The sequence below is a fragment of the Emydura macquarii genome, unplaced genomic scaffold, assembly GCF_026122565.2.
Source record: "Emydura macquarii macquarii isolate MOO-44397 ecotype Brisbane River unplaced genomic scaffold, CSIRO-AGI_Emac_v2 contig_3671, whole genome shotgun sequence".
Classification (NCBI taxonomy): domain Eukaryota; kingdom Metazoa; phylum Chordata; order Testudines; family Chelidae; genus Emydura; species Emydura macquarii.
The window spans coordinates 9,226,518-9,245,751 of record NW_027133808.1 but is presented as its reverse complement, the minus strand read 5'-3'; the positions used below and the strand labels follow the sequence as shown (position 1 = coordinate 9,245,751).

Here is a 19,234-nt window from a genome sequence, read left to right as displayed (position 1 = left end):
ATTGTGTTCAGAGGAAATTTCTGATAATTCTGATGAAGGAAATACTAAACAGGATAAGAGAAGAACCCCATATCCTCATTTGAGGAGTAAAACCCCAGAAATCATAAATTAAGATTCAGATTGTCCAGTGGCAGTAGTTAAAGATATCAAGACCCTTGATTTGGTGGCTAAACAAGTAGGAAAGATGGAGGATTCTTCTGTTGCAGTACATGCATAACGTGTACAGAAAATGGCAAAAGTGTATCGCTTACCAAAGGAAGATTGTGCTAAAATCCTACAGCTCTCAGTAGATCGAGCATTATGGAGTACTTTAGTCCCTGAGTATAGGGTGGGTGAGAAATCTTTTAAGGAAACAGTTCCAGAGGGGTAGCCGTGTTAGTCTGTATACAGCAAAAACAACAAGAGTCCTGTAGCACTTTAAAGACTAACAAATTTAATTTCTGCAGGCATAAGCTTTCATGGGCGTTCGTCAGATCTGACAAAGTGGATTACAGCCCACGAAAGCTTATGCCTGCAGAAATAAATTTGTTAGTCTTTAAAGTGCTACAGGACTCTCGTTGTTTTTAAGGAAACAGTAGCCCTACTGGAATATAATCAGCATCCAGGACAAGCTGGAGTGGCTATCCTGTCGAATTTAAAGCAAAGACTTAATGAGTCTCCACATCAATTTTACTTGTGGTTAAGTGTAGCTTGGCACAATCACATGAGATAGGACATAGACGAGTTACAATATGTTAGTTTGTTGATCAATAATTCTCTTCCTCATTTGCAGGAAAAGGTTAACATGCTTTCAATGATGACACTTCCTTGAAGGATACATTGGCCTTACTGGCTAAAGCGCATTCCCAGGGAGGCCTTAAATTAGGTCAGCATGGGGCCCCTGTTGCAACGCTTCAGGAGCCACAAACTAATCCCACCGTGAGAATTGAGGGACCTGTGAGGACATCACCTCAAGGATTATGTTGGGGCGTTTCTAAATTTCCTGGAAACCAATGCTGGCAAAATTATTCTAACCCGTGTAATAATCCTGGACTTTCGAGTGGGTGTGCCCCTCGACAGGGCTATAAGTTCGGACCCCATGTGGGTCCCCGGGATCATGTTCCTTTCTTTTCAGATACGGCCCAGAACCAATCACATCCACAGGGATCCAGATCACCACTTCGCCGCTGAAATGAGGACTTGGTTCTGACCATGCTTAAAGCAACGCAGCAGACTCTGGAAGCTCAACACCAGAATATCTGAGAACTTCAAACACACCTAACTGAGCTGATGTTGGAAGGCCAAAGCCCAGTACCCTTGTGTCATGGTGGGTAGATGACGGGGAGAGCATTTGTTATATTGTTTGACATCAATATGTCAAAATCATATTAATTCACGTGTGATATGCCATGTCAGGTACTGTTAGAAAGGTTATAATGTGCTAAGTTACATGATGATGTGTATGTTCATGTATGATATGTGAAATGGAAGTTATAGCTATATTTGATATATCTGTATTTCAAATTGTGCTGAGTAACGACTCAGAAAGGATGGCTGCAGAACAATAGCCTGCTTAATGGCTCGTTAAGACATTCCCAGGTGCAAAGAGGCCCAGGGGAAGAAGCCAGCATCACCCAACGAGTCACCAGAACTTGCCCATGTGACTCTAGACTCCATCTTAGTTCCTGTAAAACTCCACAAACAGCATGGCCAGGGCCAGGAGGTATATAAGGCAGAGGCCTGGGGAATCCATTTTGTCTTTGTTCCTGTTCAGACACATACCTACCTCTGGATCAATTCATTTTGCAACTGAACTGAAGGACTAAGACCCATCCAGGTACTGGATGTATACCAGAGGGACTATACAAGCCTGCAACTCCACAATTCTTCTAGAAACCTGATGTATATGGACTTTCAATCATTTGTATGTATCTGATTTGCTTTGACCCTTTAATATTTCTCTCATGGTTTGTTTCTTTCTTTTTACAATAAACCTTTAGTTTTAGTTACTAAAGGATTGGCTGGCAGCATGGTATTTTGGGTAAGATCCAAACATATTGATCTGGTACTGTGGCTGACCCTTTGGGGTCAGAGGGAACCTTTGTAGTAAAGAGCATAGAGTTTAAATAACTAGTCTCTTTACTGGACCTAGTGCTGATTGGGAACCAGAGACTGAAATGCAGTAAAGGGGGCTGTGGTGTTTGTGTACTGGCTTCTTGATAACCGGTTTGGGGGAATCAGAAACACAGTCTGAGGCTGGTTGGGAAGTCTGACTTCAGGTCATCCACCAGTGCTGGGAGAATCTGCTCTCCTTTTACAATCTGCCCTGACCTTGGCATTATCAGGTGGCTACCATGGGCATGGGACGGGTCACACCTTGGACCAGCCCATGGCCTCCATTGACTCATTTTCTTTTCTCCTGGGGACAGCTTCCTCCCCAACAGGGCTGACTGCCTCCGAGAAGATAGACAGATAGCCTGTGGACTACTTGTCTGCAGAATACTCAGCATGACGCCATCAGGCCCCGAGTGAAGTCCTAGGCCCTTCAGGCAGGGATGCAACTGGGAGACCTACAGTATCTGCAGCGGTAGGGGGCCACCACATCAATTTTATTATAGATACTGGGGCAGCGATTAGCATTATCCATGTCAAAGACCTTAAATCCTGTCCTCTGTCTTCAGGGCATACAAAGACACTATCAGTCTCCAGATACTGCTCAACTGGATCAAAGGGGGGAAGCTATCCTACTCTTGATAGAGGAAGCAGGTTCCTTCAAGGGGTACCGTTTTTTTATAGCCGATTCTAATTACTATCATGAAGGGAAACCTTATATAGGATTTGGAATCCATGCAATTCCACCAGAAGAAGGAGAACCTTGGGAGAAAGCATATTCATGCACCCCACATTTGGCCCAACATGCTGAATTAGCAGCAGTAGCTTGTGTATTGGAGTACTGCGTGCAGTTCTCCATCACCATGGCACATCAAAACATCTGTCTGTTTTCAGACTCAGAATGGCTATGCAATTCTTTTACAGAGTTTCCGCCACGTTGGGAAACTAATAGGTTCACATCTTCGTATGGGTCACCTATTAAGTATGCACCACTGTTAAAATACATGGAATGGTTAGCAGCAAAACTCACTACTCCAGAAAGGCCAATTAGAGTGAAAAAGATAAGGGCCCATTGTAAATTAGAACCCAATGTTATGGAAAATGGGAAGTCTGACAAATTGGCCTGAGCAGGAGCTCAATCAGGGAAATCCTGGAGTGAAAAAGACCAAGAGTATTCCAGTACTATCTTTGGTCCAGTGTGCCCAATTGCTACAACTAAGGCTGTAAAGACTAACATACCTGACTTAAGAGAGATGAAGAAATCAGATAAGGACATAGTGAGAGTAACACAAGAGCTTTCGAAAGCAGAAAGAGAGTGGTCACTCACAGGTCCCTTATACAGAAGATACGGACAGTATTTGCAGGTAGTGGATGGAGTTCTGACGTATTCAGGAGGTCCTTTCCTTGTGTGGGTAGTTCCAACGCACCTACAGAGGGAAATGATGTATATAGTTCATGACACTCCAACAGGAGGACATCAGGGAGTGGACAAAACTGTCCAACATCTTGCATCTGTGGGATTGTGGCCGCTTCTGAGGATGGGTGTGAAACAATACTGTGACAACTGTTTGGCATGCGCTCAAGCCAATCCTACTCCATCCAAAAGAAATGCGCCATTAAAATCTCAGGTATCTGAAGGCCCATAGATGGCTTTGCAGATTGACATCATAGGTCCTTTTGCCAAGGACCCAGAGAGACAAACAATATCTGTTGGTGGTTGTCAACCCTTTTTCAAAGTGGGTAGAAGCATTTCCTCTAAAAGCCAATACTGCAAAAGCCACAGCCAAGGTGCTGGTAGAACAAGTCTTCTCTCAATGGAGGACCCTGCAAAGGTAGGATCAGATCTTTTCTTTAAGGACTGCCTTAAATTGACAGGAGTCCCACAGCAACTACACATCCCATATAGACCCCAGTCATCTGGGATGGTGGAACGAACCAATTGAACTATAAAGATAATGTTGAGGAAACTGGTTGATGCCAATGGGCGTAACTGGGATGCCATCATGCCTGTAATTCTAATGGCATTGAGGGCAACACCTGCTGCGTTTACTGACAAAACGCCCCTTGAGTTGATGATAGACAGAAATATGCAATTACCAGAACATTTGATCTGGCACACCAGTGGCACTCAACTGGAGGGAATAAAAATGGATACATACCTGCAAAATCTGCAAAACCTTTGAATCAGGTCCACATGCAGGTAGCTGTTCAATTGGGAAAATCCAGATGAAAGGCAAAGGCCTACTTCGACAAAACCCAAAGCATACTTGGGAGGTTGGTGATCAAGTAATGCTGTTAACGTTCAAAGCACCAGAGCATGGACTCTGTAACTGATGGATTGGACTCTTCCGAATCATCGATAAACTCGGTTCAGCGGTGTATAAATTTAGGGTAACAGGAGGCAAGCATAATAAAAACAAAATTTACCACGCTAATCAGCTAAAGCAGTACCGATTGTCCAGGTCTCAGGAGCAGCTTCCTCCTCAGTAGCTAGGTGAACAACATTTGGAATCGTGACCGCTGAAGTCCAGCAGTCAACCACCATGAAATGGACATTGGTATTCCTGATTTACTACACCTTTATCGTCACTCTAAGGGTAAGACTAAGCCAAAATCAAGAATTTGGGACTAAACTGTTGCAAAAGATTCAAAAATTACCCAAGACCACGAAACACGGCAACATGTACATGCACAATTAATTGAACCTTTGAAGCAAAACGCACCTAAGAAAGGAATGGAACAGATTCTTATGATCGATCCAGGCCATAAGATTACCTTAGAAATGCATACCAAACCAGTGGAAAATGCTTCTGTGGACTCATTCCTTTACCTTGTATGAATATTCGTACCTTGTACCTTTAATGAAACCCAACTTAAAATTAACCAACTGGTCGCTTTAAATAATGATCAGTCTAAGGACTAATATTTAGGAAAGGAAATTATTTGCTCCATGTATGGAGAATGTGTTATAAATACCATCAGAATACATTGCAAGCTCTAAAACTGGGGAAGGTTCTAGATCTAATCAAAGATGAACAATTACTAAGTTGGTATTTCCCTAAGTGTTTTCAAAGGCGGGAAAGGGAGCGAGCCACATGTTTGGATCTATACCAACGTGTCATTGGGAAAAATAAGATAGATGGGATCTGTGACACCTCACCCCAACTGAGATAGTTGTTCTTTTCCCAAAGATTATACGATGGCACAGTCCTTGTATGTCTCATTCACTATTTCTCTGCCAGTGTTTGACACATGTACAAGCAATTGGCAGCTGTCCAGTCCATAGGTCACCTGGAAGATGACATCTATAGAGAACATGTTAATGTGCCTCCCTTGGCGGACTATCACACTCCAACACAGATTTGAAAAACTCCACAGATGGCCTATTGCTCTGAAAAAGGGCCTCAGTACATCTATGGGTGTGATGCATTCGAGACAGATACTGTCATGTGTGGATTACAGGGAGAGTTACAAAACAAATCGTCCTTGTCATGCCTGGTGAGGCTGACGAAGTGGAGAACTCCAATGGAGAGGGTATCCTATACCGGAAATGGCTAATTTTGCATGGTAAGCAATGAAAGAAGGTACCACTATGGTCCCTTGGAGTGTCAGGTCACAGACCCAAATTTTTGTTTTATTCCAAAGCAACCTAAGTTAATTGGAAATGAAGCTATTTCCCCTATTCCCACCTTTGAGAACATCACTACTATTCCGTCTGACCCAGCTTATCACAATTTAACTATCCAAAGTACACTAACATTCCTTGTCTATATTCCCTCACTAGGGTTATCATTAAAATCATTATTATCTCGTAAAGAGATCCACCTCATACAAATTACCAATGATATGAACAAGGCCAAACATGCTATTACCTAATTAATGGATTAGGCAAGGAACCTTCAGCAAGCCCCTGGATAGAAAGGATGGATTGTTGAACAGGGAATTGCAACAGGAATTGTCTGGATGCATGCCGTGTAAAATTAACACGTATAAGCCAAAACCCAGACCCAACCAGGTTCCAGATAATAATATTGGAGAATATGGATCCATGGTACCCATGATTGTAAGACACCAGGACATGGAAGACCCTCATTATAATACCCTTTCTCCACCATGAGCTGTAGAAGGGGGTGGTGAAACTATTCCCTCAAGCGATTAAACATCCATATCCACACTTGTGTGATGGGGTTTATTTTTGCAACCACCCAATCAAAGGGGGTTTTTGTTGCCTATAGGACTAGCCTACTTACTTGCATATATATACCTTTTCTTATAGATTTAAGTATTGTTGTTTTATTATACTAGAGTCATAGATTCATATTAACATATTATAGTTGTAATGCAAGATACCTTACAGGCCACATCCTGTATGAAAGCTAAGGCAGTTAACATACATATGTTTGGAACCTTTGGCCCAGATAAGTAATGATGAGTTAAAGGATAAGATATATATGGTTATAACCTTTCCCTAGATAAATCAGGAGACATCAAGACAGGGGGGCTCAGTTTATGCCCCAAGTAAACTTCACAGGTATGCCACAAAACCGACAGAAAGGTCCAGAAATAACAAAGGTGAGATAAGCGAACCATCTGGAAAGGATATGGATATGTCATTAATATGCACGAAACTGCCAGCCTATAGAATAAATGTACCCTAATAATCTGGGGGTGAAGAAGCCAAGTTTGGACTTTGAAGGAGGACCCATATTGTTCAGGGTATTAAAAGGGGCAAACCATGTTACCTGAGCATGATCACCTTCTTTTAGTTAGTATTTGTTAGAATCTTTTGTTCTTAGTTTATACTTAGTATTATTTGTAATCTTAGTCTTAGCCTTATAGCTCTTAGCTCTCCACCCCTCCACTCAAGAGTTGAGGAACCAGACATCTCTCTCAACCAGGTCATCAGGGAAGGGTGAGAGTATATTAATCCAAAGCATACCATATAAATATATTTATCATATGTGTCTCTACCCATTATCCATTTGATTATTCATTTTCTTTTAATCAGGCATTTGTCTATCATTTTATGTTATCTTAATAAAATCTTATAAAATTATACAGATTGGGTTATCAGTCTGAGCATTCCTGTCATACACCCCGGGGTCCTTGTAAAAACTCTTCTGGAGCCTGGTTCCAGGACTAGAACCTCATTATCTTCTGATCAGATCAACTGGTGAGCCTATAATCCCATTCAAATTATTAACACGCAGAAATCAGGCATTAGGCATGGTGTCATGATTTTTTGGGAGGTAAATTATGAAACAATTTGAAAGGAAGAGAATAGTGGTGGAAAACTTAGGAGAACATTTCGTGCATAAACGACAGCATGGAAGAAGATGTAAAACACCTTGTGGAAGAGATGGATAAGTGGTCAAAACTTCATCACTGACACTAATAAAATGAAGTATTGTGTTTTTATACATATAGATTAACCCTTAAAGCTGACAAAATACTTAAATGTTCAACAATGATGCATAAAGAATATTATGAAGAAACTGAGCTGAAATGTATAACACTATTTATCTCAGTATTATGCTATGTTATAATAACAGTCAGACTTTTCAGTTTTAGTACTTTCCAGTTTCATTATTATATACAACATATTTTTAAAAATAATAAAATGAGCTACAAACAACAAAGAAATCTGAAAATGGGTAAGAGAAAACTAAACAATAAGTGAGGGCCTTTAAACATGGGACAGCTAGATATGTTTATTTAGGAAGCATCATTTATTCAAAGTGTTATTATTTATTTTGATGAATATAAGTTACTGCAAATGTGTAAGGGGAGAACATCAGGACAAACAAAGCAGTATAGAGAGTTCAATGACTTTCCCTGATCCCCACCCTTCAAGACTTAAATTCATCTTCATCTGCAGCTAAGTGATTATTAATAAGATTACTCTGATTTTAAGAAGGTTTTTGTAATATTTAAGAGTTCTGGTGCTTTTCTTTCTTATTCATCTTTTTCTCTTTTATCTGGATAAAATGTAAATATATACCACTGAGTTCAATGCATTTTAAAGTATAACTTTTAATATGCTCAAGATATTAACATTTGTAAATTATGCATCCAGGTCAGGAAACTCAGTGTATGTTCTGGCACTGCATATTATTATAGGATTATGTAATAGTCAGATACTTACAAACTGGTAGGTGGTATGTCAAGTAATATAAAATATGCAATAAAATAAAATTTAAAAAAATATATCTTCCAAATACGTGACTTGTTTCACTGTCCACATACTGTCAAATATACTGGTCTCTCTTATGTTAGGAGATGTCATTTTGTAAATATGCATGCTGACCTTTCTTCTAAGAAACAGAGTAAGACATGAAAATGATGCTCACTCCTAGAAAGCATGGGAAAAGGAAACGTCTGAAGTTGAAAACTTTTTTTAAATAAAAGACCATTTTTCAGATAAAAATGTCACATTTTAATTTTAATTTTTGATAAATACAGTTTTTGTTTTGATTTAAGTATTTGTCTACAGTATTTACAACCCAAATTTTTCAGAATTTTGCTAGTTCATAACAGCCAGAAAATGACTACTCTAATTTCATTGTTCAAAATGAGTGATGTACAAAAAAAATATATATAGCATAAATAATTAAAAGTAAATTGCATTATTACAATTATTTCAGTTTAACTTTTTAAGTATTATTGCTATTGCAAGTTAGGAAATTTCATTAATTTTGTTCAAATGTGCCTGATTCTTTTCTCATTTACTCATTCAACTCCATGGACTTCAGTGGAGTTACCCAAAATTTAAAACAGGTTATGGCAGTGGAGAATCAGGATACATGAATTTTTTTTACCAGATGATGTTCTTTCAATTTAAGACTGCTGTAGGCACACAACCATCAACTTAAAAATCATACTTGATCTGATTTTTTAAAGTCAATCATGTTAAAAGATTGAAAGTAATATCAAAGATTACTATAATTAAAAAAGATTAAAGGGATGGAAACTATTTTTACTTCAACTTTATGTCTATTTTCATTACAGTTTTGTTTCCCCTATCATTTGTGGGTCTTTCACACAGAAAAAGGGAAAACACACACTTTAAAAAAAACCAGGTAAATGTGCTTGTAGAACTACAAAAGTTTGCGGGGTTTTGGGACTGGTGTAATACCTGAAATTAGTTTTAATTCCATTTTTTTTAAACTTCATGATAATAGTCCTGTCCAGTTAACCATTAAAAAAAAAAAAAGGAAGAAAAAAGAATAGAATTAGCCTTACAGCTTGAAATTATGTACCATTTCCCTTGCTTTTTTCTGAGTGTTAACTTATACCAAACTGGTTGCTTTTTATTTCTTTGCAATTATATTTTAGGCATTTTTAAAAAAGTTATTTACTCTTCTTTGCAATGAGATATGATCGAAGTAGATTTTAGATTACCTTGCAGTTTATTTAACAGAAAAACAATGGAGACAATAAAACAAAAGGAAATGTTCAAATTAGTAGTTGTAATATACCGCGAGAAGGTCTCAAGAAGAGAACGCTATTTAGCATCTTTTTTAACTCAATAATTCACTTGAAAAAACTGTAGGACAAGTTGTGACATATTGTATCAGTCACAAAAAAGAATTTCTTAGACTTACAAGGCATGACTGGGCTCACAGAAACAGCAACCTTTTACATAAGCAGTACTATAGCAGTGCACAAAGACAATTGGTTTCTGTAATAGAAGAAGCCTGGGAAATCCACCAATCCCACTGACATAAACAGGATCATTCCCATAAGCAAAGTTATTCACATATGTAAGTGTTGAAACAATCAAGCACTTAGTTTGTAAAGGTCTCCATGCACCAAACAGAAGACCATTAAGAGAGATTGATCCTGAGTCCTTCTAACAGTTATTCTTCTCTCACTGAAGTCACTTGGACTCCTGAACTGTACAAGTGCATGATTATCTGTTTGCAGGGTTTGGCCAAAATCTCTAAAATATTCATTAAATTCAAACACAAATATAAATAAATAATTAATCAGTACTCAAAAAGCAAACAATTTTATCATACCTGGCCTTTATTGGGAAGTTCTGAGCAAGGTCTTTCATTATCTTTAAGGCACTATAAACAGGGTTGGAGATAATTTGAGAAGCTGCTTGAAAACTTAGATCTGTTTAAAAAAAAAAAAAAAAAAAAAAATCACTGGAGAACACCACTATAAATCAACATAACTTATATTTTGTAAAACTCTAAACACATATACACAAAAAGAGTTGGAACACTTTATATATAAATTACAGACAGAAAAAAACCAGCATTAAAAAAAACATTATTAAGGTTGTTAGAGAGACAAGATGGGTGAGGTAATATCTTTTATTGGACCAACTTCTGTTGGTGAGAGAGACAATCTTTCGAGTCACAAAGAGCTTTTCTTCAGATCTGGGAAAGGTGTGCCTTGAATGCTTGTCCCTCTCACCAACACAGAAGTTGGTCCAATAAAGATATTATCTTACCCACCTTGTCTCTCTAATATCCTAGAACCGATACAGCTAAAACTACACTATATACATTATTAAGGTTGGAAAATCAAGCACTTTAAAATTATTAAATATCAGAATTAGTGTTGCCTGTGTAACTTTAATTTGAAGCCTTGTGTAATTTCCTAGATTTTAAAAAAAGTAAACTGATAAAACAGAAGTTCCATCATATGGCATCACATTGACACCCACATGTGGTTCATCCGCAAGGTACCTTTAGATCCATCGCACAGTCCTCTGCCACTTGGGCTAACGAAGTAACTGATAGCAATAGTAATGCATCATCCTCTTTGTTGACCAGCACCAGAGGGGGATGAAACACACAATTTGCCAGACCTGGAGCACTTTCAAGTGGATAGAATATTTGGGGAATTCACCTGCGATGCTCTATCAAGACTCTACAAATCATGTGCAAACTGATTTTTCAAAGGCTTGTAACATTTTCACAGGGATGACAAAAGTTACATTCCTAACACAAATTCAATTCCCTTGACAAATTTCAACTCCCTGCTCCAAAACATAGGAATGCTACAAAAAGGGTACCAGAAATTATTTAAATGCGTCAAATAATGTATTTTTCTCTAACCTTGTTTTTGGAAATGCCTGAACATGTTAGGGTAAATTTGTCCAAAAAAGCCTGAGGCAGATACTTGGCATGAAAAATTTCAGACCAAATGGTTAAAGTTTGGCAAAGTTAAATAAGCAACTGAAAACAGGATCATATAATGGGAAGTGTTGTGCAACTTTAATAATAGGCGGAGCTATGAGCCCTGCCTATAATACTACTCATTATTTCATCATGTATGTTAAATTATTAATTTCACCTTTTCCCCTGGCAGTGGGCATGGCTAACATAGCTAAAATTATTTAAAAAATAAAAATGGAAAAACACTACTTATCACCTGTGCAAAAATCAATAGCATACTAGGTTTCAGAATTCACTGAATATCTGTCACTTCTTATTGATCAGTTCTGCATCCATAAAATGTACAATTAATATTTTACTATTAGTAAGATGTGCAAATATCAGTTAAACAAAAAAGACAGACAACCAGAAAAAGAAATGAAGAAAAAAGTTACATCATCGCATCCACATGAAATGAAGCACATGAAGAAGAGAAAACTCTTTGTAATAATAAAGTTTGGAAGCATGAAGAAAATATGCAAAATGATATAATGTTAAAAAACCCATGAAGAATAACTAAAACAGAAGTTAAATCAGAAGTACTATTATTATTATTTAGATGGTGGCAATAGCCACCAGGTGCTAGACGCACAAAGAAAGACATCTTTACAATCTTACAATATAAGACAACAAAGACAGATGAAAGTGGGGTAAACAGACATAATATACAAGGAGAATGATAAGGGCGGTTAGGTACATGTCTTATTAGTTAAGTTTTGTTTTTTAAATGAAGTTTTACGGCAAACATTAAATTCCTCTCTCATCTTCCTGACACCTAAACCATCTCATGCTCCCTCCAAAGCAACCCCCAGCTTCAGTTCTGATGGCAACATATCCCATCCCTCACATAAAATATATAGTTCACTCACAAGATAAATAAAGAAATAGATAAGCAGATGACTTAATAAGCTGGTTTCTTGCAGTTATCGATAAAGTGAGTCTTCAAGAGTGATTTAAATTAAAAGAAGCAGGATAGACGAAGAAGCATGAACTAATTAAATATTAATGGATATTTTATAAAAATCTCGGGACAATATGATTGGAAAAAACATTACTAAGCTTTTCATAATTGTTTACCGAGATGTGTTGCAAGTGTCCATTCCACTGTAGATGTTTGTGTGCTGCAGTGCAGTTGTTGGAGAGTTTTTACCCTTAGCGGTATCTGCTGAGGCAGCCCAAGAACTCTCTACTGTTTCACACAGACTACACATGCATAAAGGCCTGAGCCATCCTGAAATCCTTTAGTTCCTTCCTACTGGAATGAGGAGGAGTAGGCTGGAGGTGGACATATTCAACACATCTCTAAGAAAAACAGTTACGGAAAGGTTAGTAACCATTTTTAGTTCTTCAAGTGATTACAAATGTCCCTTCTATTGTAGGTGACTCACAAGCCGTCCATCTGGAGGTGGGTTCAGAGTCCATTTGAACAAGGATTCGAGGTCCACTGCTCCAAATTTAGCACCATCTCTAAACTGTTGAGACTGCGTAGTGAAAGGCAAATATGTGGCAAGTGAAGTGTAAAAATATAGTTAGGAAGGCCAAAAAAGAATTTGAAGATCAACTAACCAAAGACGCAAAAAACAATAGCAAAATATTTTTAAGTACATCAGAAGCAGGAAGCCGGCTAAATAACCAGTGGCCACCGGACAATCGACACGCTAAAGGAACTCTCAAGGAAGATAAGGCCATTGCAGAGAAACTAAATGAATTATTTGCATCGATCTTCATGGCTGAGGATGTAAGAGAGATTCCCAAAACTGATCCATTCTTTTCAGGTGACAAATCTGAGGAACTGTCCCAGATTCAGATGTCATTTGAGGAGGTTTTGGAACAAATTGATAAATTAAATGGTAATAAGTTACCAGGACCAGCTGCTATACACCCAAGAGTTCTGAAGGAACTCAAATGTGAGATTGAAGAACAACTGTGGTATGTAACCTATCATTTAAATCAGCTTCTGTACCAGATGACATGAGGATTGCTAATATGATGCAATTTTTAAAAAAAGGCTCCAAAGGAGATCCCAGCAATTACAGGCCAGTAAGTCTAACTTCAGTACCAAATTGGTTGAAACTATAGTAAAAAACAGAATTATCAGACACAGACAAATACGATTTGTTGGAGAAGAGTCAACATGATTTTTGAAAGGGAAATCATGCCTCACGAATCCACTAGATTGAAGGGGTCAACAAGCAGGTGGACACGGGTGATCCAATGGATATACTGCACTTAGATTTTCAGAAAGCCTTTGACAAGGTCTCTCACCAAAGGCTCTTAAGCAAAGTAAGCGGTCATGGGATAAGAGGGAAGGATCAATCCTGAATCAGTCGCTGGTTAAAAGATAGGAAATAAAGGGTAGGAATAAATGGTCAGTTTTCAGAATGGAGAGAGGTAAATAGTGGTGTCCCCCCAGGAGTCTGTACTGCAACCAATGCTGTTCAACATATTCATAAATGATCTGGGAAAAGGGGTACAGTGAGGTGGCAAAATTTGCAGATGATACAAAACTACTCGAGACTTAAGTTCAAAGCAGACTGTGAAGAGTTATAAAGGGATCTCACAAAACTGGGTGACTGGGCAACAAAATGGCAGATGAAATTTATTGTTGATAAATGCAAAGTAAAGCACATTGGAAAACATAATTCCAACTGTACATATAAAATGATGAGATCTAAACTAGCTCTTGCCACTCAAGAAAGAGATCTTGGAGTTACTGGGGATAGTGCTCTGAAAACACACAGTCAGTATGAAGAGGCAATGAAAAAAGCTAACAGAAATTGGGAACCATTAGGAAAAGAATAAATAAGAACACAGACAATATATAAATCCATGATATGCCCACACCTTGAATAATGTGTGAAGATCTGATCGCCCCATCTCAAAAAAGATATATGAGAATTGGAAAAGGTACAGAAAAGGGCAACAAAAAATATGAGAGGTATGGAACAGCTTCCATCTGAGGACAAATTAATAAGACTGAAAAGTTCCAGAGGGATAGCCGTGTTAGTCTGTATACAGCAAAAACAACGAGAGTCCTGTAGCACCTTAAAGACTAACAAATTTCTGCAGGCATAAGCTTTCGTCAGATGCAGCCCACGAAAGCTTATGCTCGTAGAAATTTGTTAGTCTTTAAGGTGCTACAGGACTCTCGCTGTTTTTGTTAATAAGACTGGAACTTTTCAGCATGGAAAAGAGACAACTAAGAGAGGATATGACAGAGGTTTATAAAATCATGACAAGTGTGGAGAAAGTAAATAAGGAAGTATTATTTACTCCTTCTCATAACACAAGAACTAGGGACCACCAAATGAAATTAATAGGCAGCAGGTTTAAAACAAACAAAATGAAGTATTTCTTCACACAATGCACAGTCAACCTGTGAAACTCTTTGTCAGAGGATGTTCTGAAAGCCAAGCCTATAACAGGTTTTTAAAAAGAACTAGATATGTTCATGGAGGATATTAGCCAGAATGGGCATGGATGCTAAACCATATCCTGAAGTGTCCCTAGCCTCCGTTTGCCAGAAGCTGGGAATAGGAGACAAGGGATGGATCACTTGATCACCTGTTCTTTTCATTCTCTCTGAAGCACCTGGCATTGGCCACCATTGGAAGACAGGATACTGAACTAGATGGACCATTGATCTGATTCAGCATAGCCATTCTTATGTTCTTAATGCAAAATTGATTTACCTGTGGAATAAAGCTTCCTCCCAAATATGTCCAACTTCTTGATCCCTTAATTTTTGGGGGTTGATGCCTCTTGTTCCTGTCTTTATTTTTCATTGGCTGCTGTGACTACATGGGGCCTGCAGGAGAACGGTTATATAGGTGCTTGAACCCCTGGAAGGGGACATAGTACCATCTATCCACTTTTTTTGTAGTTGAAGGCAGGGAAGCTGGCATCTGCCAGAGGACCCTGGTAAGCTCTGAGATACCCTCATTTATTGGGAGAGCTATTCTAGCTAGAGTCAGAACGATCACCAGCTTGTGGGATTTTTCCTGAAACAGTTTACGTTTTTCCCTTGCTGATGTACCCGTTCTACCACCCCTCGTTTAAGGTCTGACTCTACCTGCTGCAGTAGGATCCTCTTGTGAGTGAAGTCCCTGAAAGAGGATGTGAAGCAGGAGAGGGAATTGGGGAGGGAAGAAAACTGAATGGCGTATTCCAAGTAGACAATGTCTAGTGCCCATCTGTCTGTTTTGATTGCTGTCCAAGCAAATAGGTAGTGGGAAAACTGGTCTTCTAATGAAGGGGAAAGATCAGAGGGGTTGTCTAGATCCGCTGACACTGCTGAAATGTGGCTCTCGAAGGCCTCATCAAAATGCCAAATTTCAGAGGTGGCAGTGGTTGGGAAGTGAAGGACAACTACCCCTCAGCACGCTTCCGATCCACCCTTGGATGCTTGTGGGGTGGTTCATACTGCCCTGTAGATTCAAAGTACTTCTTTTCATCCCACATGGCTATTGGTGGAACTGTGGCAAAGTGTTTTGGTGGGATGAAGAATGGCCTTGTTAATGGAAGCGCCACTCTACTCAGTCCTGAGCTATGAAGGATGTCCAGCAGTTTGTGTAGGGCTTTGGAATCTCTTCCTGGGGAATCTGTAGAAACTCTATCACCCTTTTAAGTTTGTAAGGCCTTAGGATCATCAAGGCATAATAAGAGGAGGACAATGTCACTGGTCCTGTGTCCACAAGATGTCTTCCTATTCCCATTGTTGCTTTTCCTCATGATGTTGTTATTGTACATCTTGAGGAAGCAAAGATGGTCTTCCCATTCTCTGAGAGCCCTGGATCTACTTGGGTCCCAAATCCCACAATGTGGGTATATTGGACAGTAGTCTCATGGATCCCTCTGGGCCCCAATACTGCCACTGGGGAAACTCACAGCCTCTTGGTCCACAGCACCAAGGTGCTGGGTACCAGCAGGTATAGGGACAGTAATTTTTCATATAGGACTAGCATGAGATCCAGGAGATTTCTGACAGTATGACTGGGCTCAACCACATCAAGGGACCCCTTAAAGCATATTCTGGATATGGGTGTTTGCCACAGGCTTTGGCTACACTGACGGCGGCAAAGTTGCCACCGTCAGATCGATTTCTCTTGATCGACTAAGCGGTCAGTGAAGACCCGCTCAGTCGATCCAGAAATCGACGTACTAAGACCACCTTCACAAGTGGCGTAGCGCTGCATTGCAGTGCAGTGAAGACGGCACGTAGAAGAGGAGCAGAGAAGTCGACGGGAGTTACGCAAGTTTTTTGCGTAGCTTGCGTAACTCTCGTCGACTGCCGCCGAATCTCAGAGGTAAGTGTAGACAGGGTCACAGTCCTCTTCTTACTTAGAGGACTGGAACCAGGGTCCAGTGGAGGAGGTCTCCGTACCAGAGAAGGTAGTGATGACCTGCCTCTATTCATCGACAGTACCAGTGACAGTCTGACTCAACCTCTCTTCGAAGACAGGAATGAAGAGGGGTACCGCACAGAGATTAGTACTGGACACTATGGTCCAGGGAATACTGGTGACTCCAGTTCTGGGTGCACCATGAGGCCATCTGGTGCCGAGACGCAATGATGCTAGAGTAGATGGGTTTAATTCCTTGACTCGAGCCGTTGAAGTAGAAGGGGTCAGATCTGGCAATGCCAATGCAGTTGACCTGGGTGCCAACTTTTCAGTCTCAGTACCAGAGGGTGGTGCAGTTTTGTCCTTTGAAGAAGTCCTGGTCCACTCCCTCCAAGTACCAGAAGGTCCCACTCCAGAACATGAAGTTCCTGATGACCTAGTACAGCATGGGAACTTCTGCCTCTTCTTAGAGAGCTTGGAAGGGAACCCTTCTTGTTGTGCTAGTGGGAACTTTATGTCTCCCTTCCCCCTGATTGTCCTAGCTTTGCTGTCCCAAGTCACTTGGAGCTGGGGGAGGAGGAGTGGAAGTCTTGGAATTGCCCCAGAAGAGGGAATGAAAGGGGTCACTCCTACCTTCTCCAGCCCAATGTGAACAGGAGTCTTCTCAGACAGAGCTTTTTCCTGCTTTCATGAACTCCTCCATGAGGAATCTTTGGAGTCAGAACCCACTCAACAGCTTGGTTCTACTCCAGAATGACCTGCACATACTACATCTGGAAGGAACATGAGTTTCCCACAGGCAGTACAGGCAAGCATCATGATAGTATGTAACAAGGAAGGGCTTGTAGCACTTGATGCAGCTTTTAAAGCTGGGAAGCACTGGCATAGTCTCCCGCAAATGAGGAGAACTGGGTTTGGGATGATGGAGTGTGTGTGCGCATGTACAGATATCACTCTCCACGCTGGATGGGGGGTTCCAAAACTTAGGGGACTAAACGCCTAAAAAACTCTCTCATAACTAATTAACTATAAAATATTAAAACTATTTACAGAAAGACACTAAGAAATCAGCATGAAACGAAAAGCTCCCAGTAGCAATAAGGGGGAACCAAAATGATGGTACACCACAGACCCCTTTATTTCCCTGGTGCAGAGCCTGCGGTGGCAGGGGTGCAGACATGGTCCAGAGGGACACTACTACGGAAAAATCTCCAGGTCCTGAAGGGCATGTACAACCTAAAGTCCAATACACAAGCACTTGGAGAAGAAAAGTAGTTTTTATTATAGTTTTTATAGTCACAATATGACAAAAAAGAATTAAACAAAATATTTGTCAACTCACAAAACAAACAAACAAACACAGCAAACCAAATATATACCTTGTAGCTCCCAGACCTTCAGAGGTTCCAAATTATTAGTACTTCCAAGTAGATGTTTTCTTAACTCCTTCAGATTATCTTTAAGGTCAGGATACAACTGTCTAGATCAAAACATTAAAAAAAAATCAAATTATCTCTTTCCATCACTTACAAAACTGTTTACAGTTTGTGATATAGCGAAGGCAGAAGGCTCTAGAAAAGTGATTGAAGGGAGATATGTAAGCCTCAGAATGCTCCGGGCTCTGTTCCCTGCAGTTTAGCTGAGAGTCGTTAGGGGGCAATCAGGAGCAGCTGGGGCTAATTAGGGACCAGCCAGGTGCTCCATAAAAACCCTCTGACCCAAACAGACAGGGCATGAGCTGGGAGGAGCAGGAGTGCCGTGCCGTGCCGTGCGTAGGAGTACTGATTGCGAGGAGGAACAAGACCGGAGTTCAGAGATTCTGTGGAAGAGCAGGCTGGAAGAAGGTACCAGGCTCAAGAAGCCAGAAGGAGGGGGAAAATTAGCCCAGGGGAAGAGAGTTTGCAGCTGGGAACACGGTGCCAGCAGCACATAGCTGCTTCTCACAGGGCCCCTGGGCTGGGACCCGGAGGAGTGGGTGGGCCCGGGCCCCTACCCCCTCCTCGGGGAAACTGGAGTGGCTGGAGACGTCCTGACCCACTACAAGCAATGGAAGCGTGAGGCCCACTAGGGTGTACTCGGCTATCTGCCACAAGTTTTATCTTGCTTCAACATTTCAGGTAACAAACAAAAATTGAACACTTCTAATTCACTTCTATAAACAGAGATTAGGATTTATGAATGCAGCCACAATTTAAAGGGCCTCACATTGAAATGCTAAGCACACACAACTTATATTCATGATTTCACAAAGAACTACAATTATGCAGTAATTCTCTGAATCAGACCCTAAATAAGTTGATGTGTTATTTTAACCTAATTTAGAATATTTAACAAATAGACAAAATGATATTGTATATGAAAGGAAAAATGTGTATTAAGGGTCTGGTAAAATGCTCATAAATTTAAAGGACTTAATACAAACATCGGGTCATGTGCATCCATGAGTAAACTCAACTGACTTCCAGGGACTTACATAAGGGTTGTATTTTGCACAGTCAAACCATTTTCACAACACTCGCCTCCCAAAATTTACTCTATATTAGACGGTCACACACTTTGTTACTTCTGCAGGTTGATCTTATTTCATATACCAGTGGCTTAGTGCATCCCTCTGTTCTTCCCCAGAAG

The 19,234-nt window shown here is 40.0% G+C and overlaps 1 protein-coding gene across 1 annotated transcript in view; it reads right to left on the bottom strand.

Moving 5' to 3' along the window:
- Window positions 1-19,234, bottom strand: part of UGGT2 (UDP-glucose glycoprotein glucosyltransferase 2) — a 347,356-nt gene that overhangs the window by 262,325 nt on the left and 65,797 nt on the right. Inside the window, exons 8-9 of the mRNA XM_067536834.1 lie at window positions 17,986-18,086; window positions 10,113-10,212 (exon numbers count right to left, since the gene is read on the bottom strand). Of these exons, the coding sequence (XP_067392935.1) occupies window positions 10,113-10,212; window positions 17,986-18,086 (201 nt within the window). The remainder of the gene's footprint in view (window positions 1-10,112; window positions 10,213-17,985; window positions 18,087-19,234) is intronic.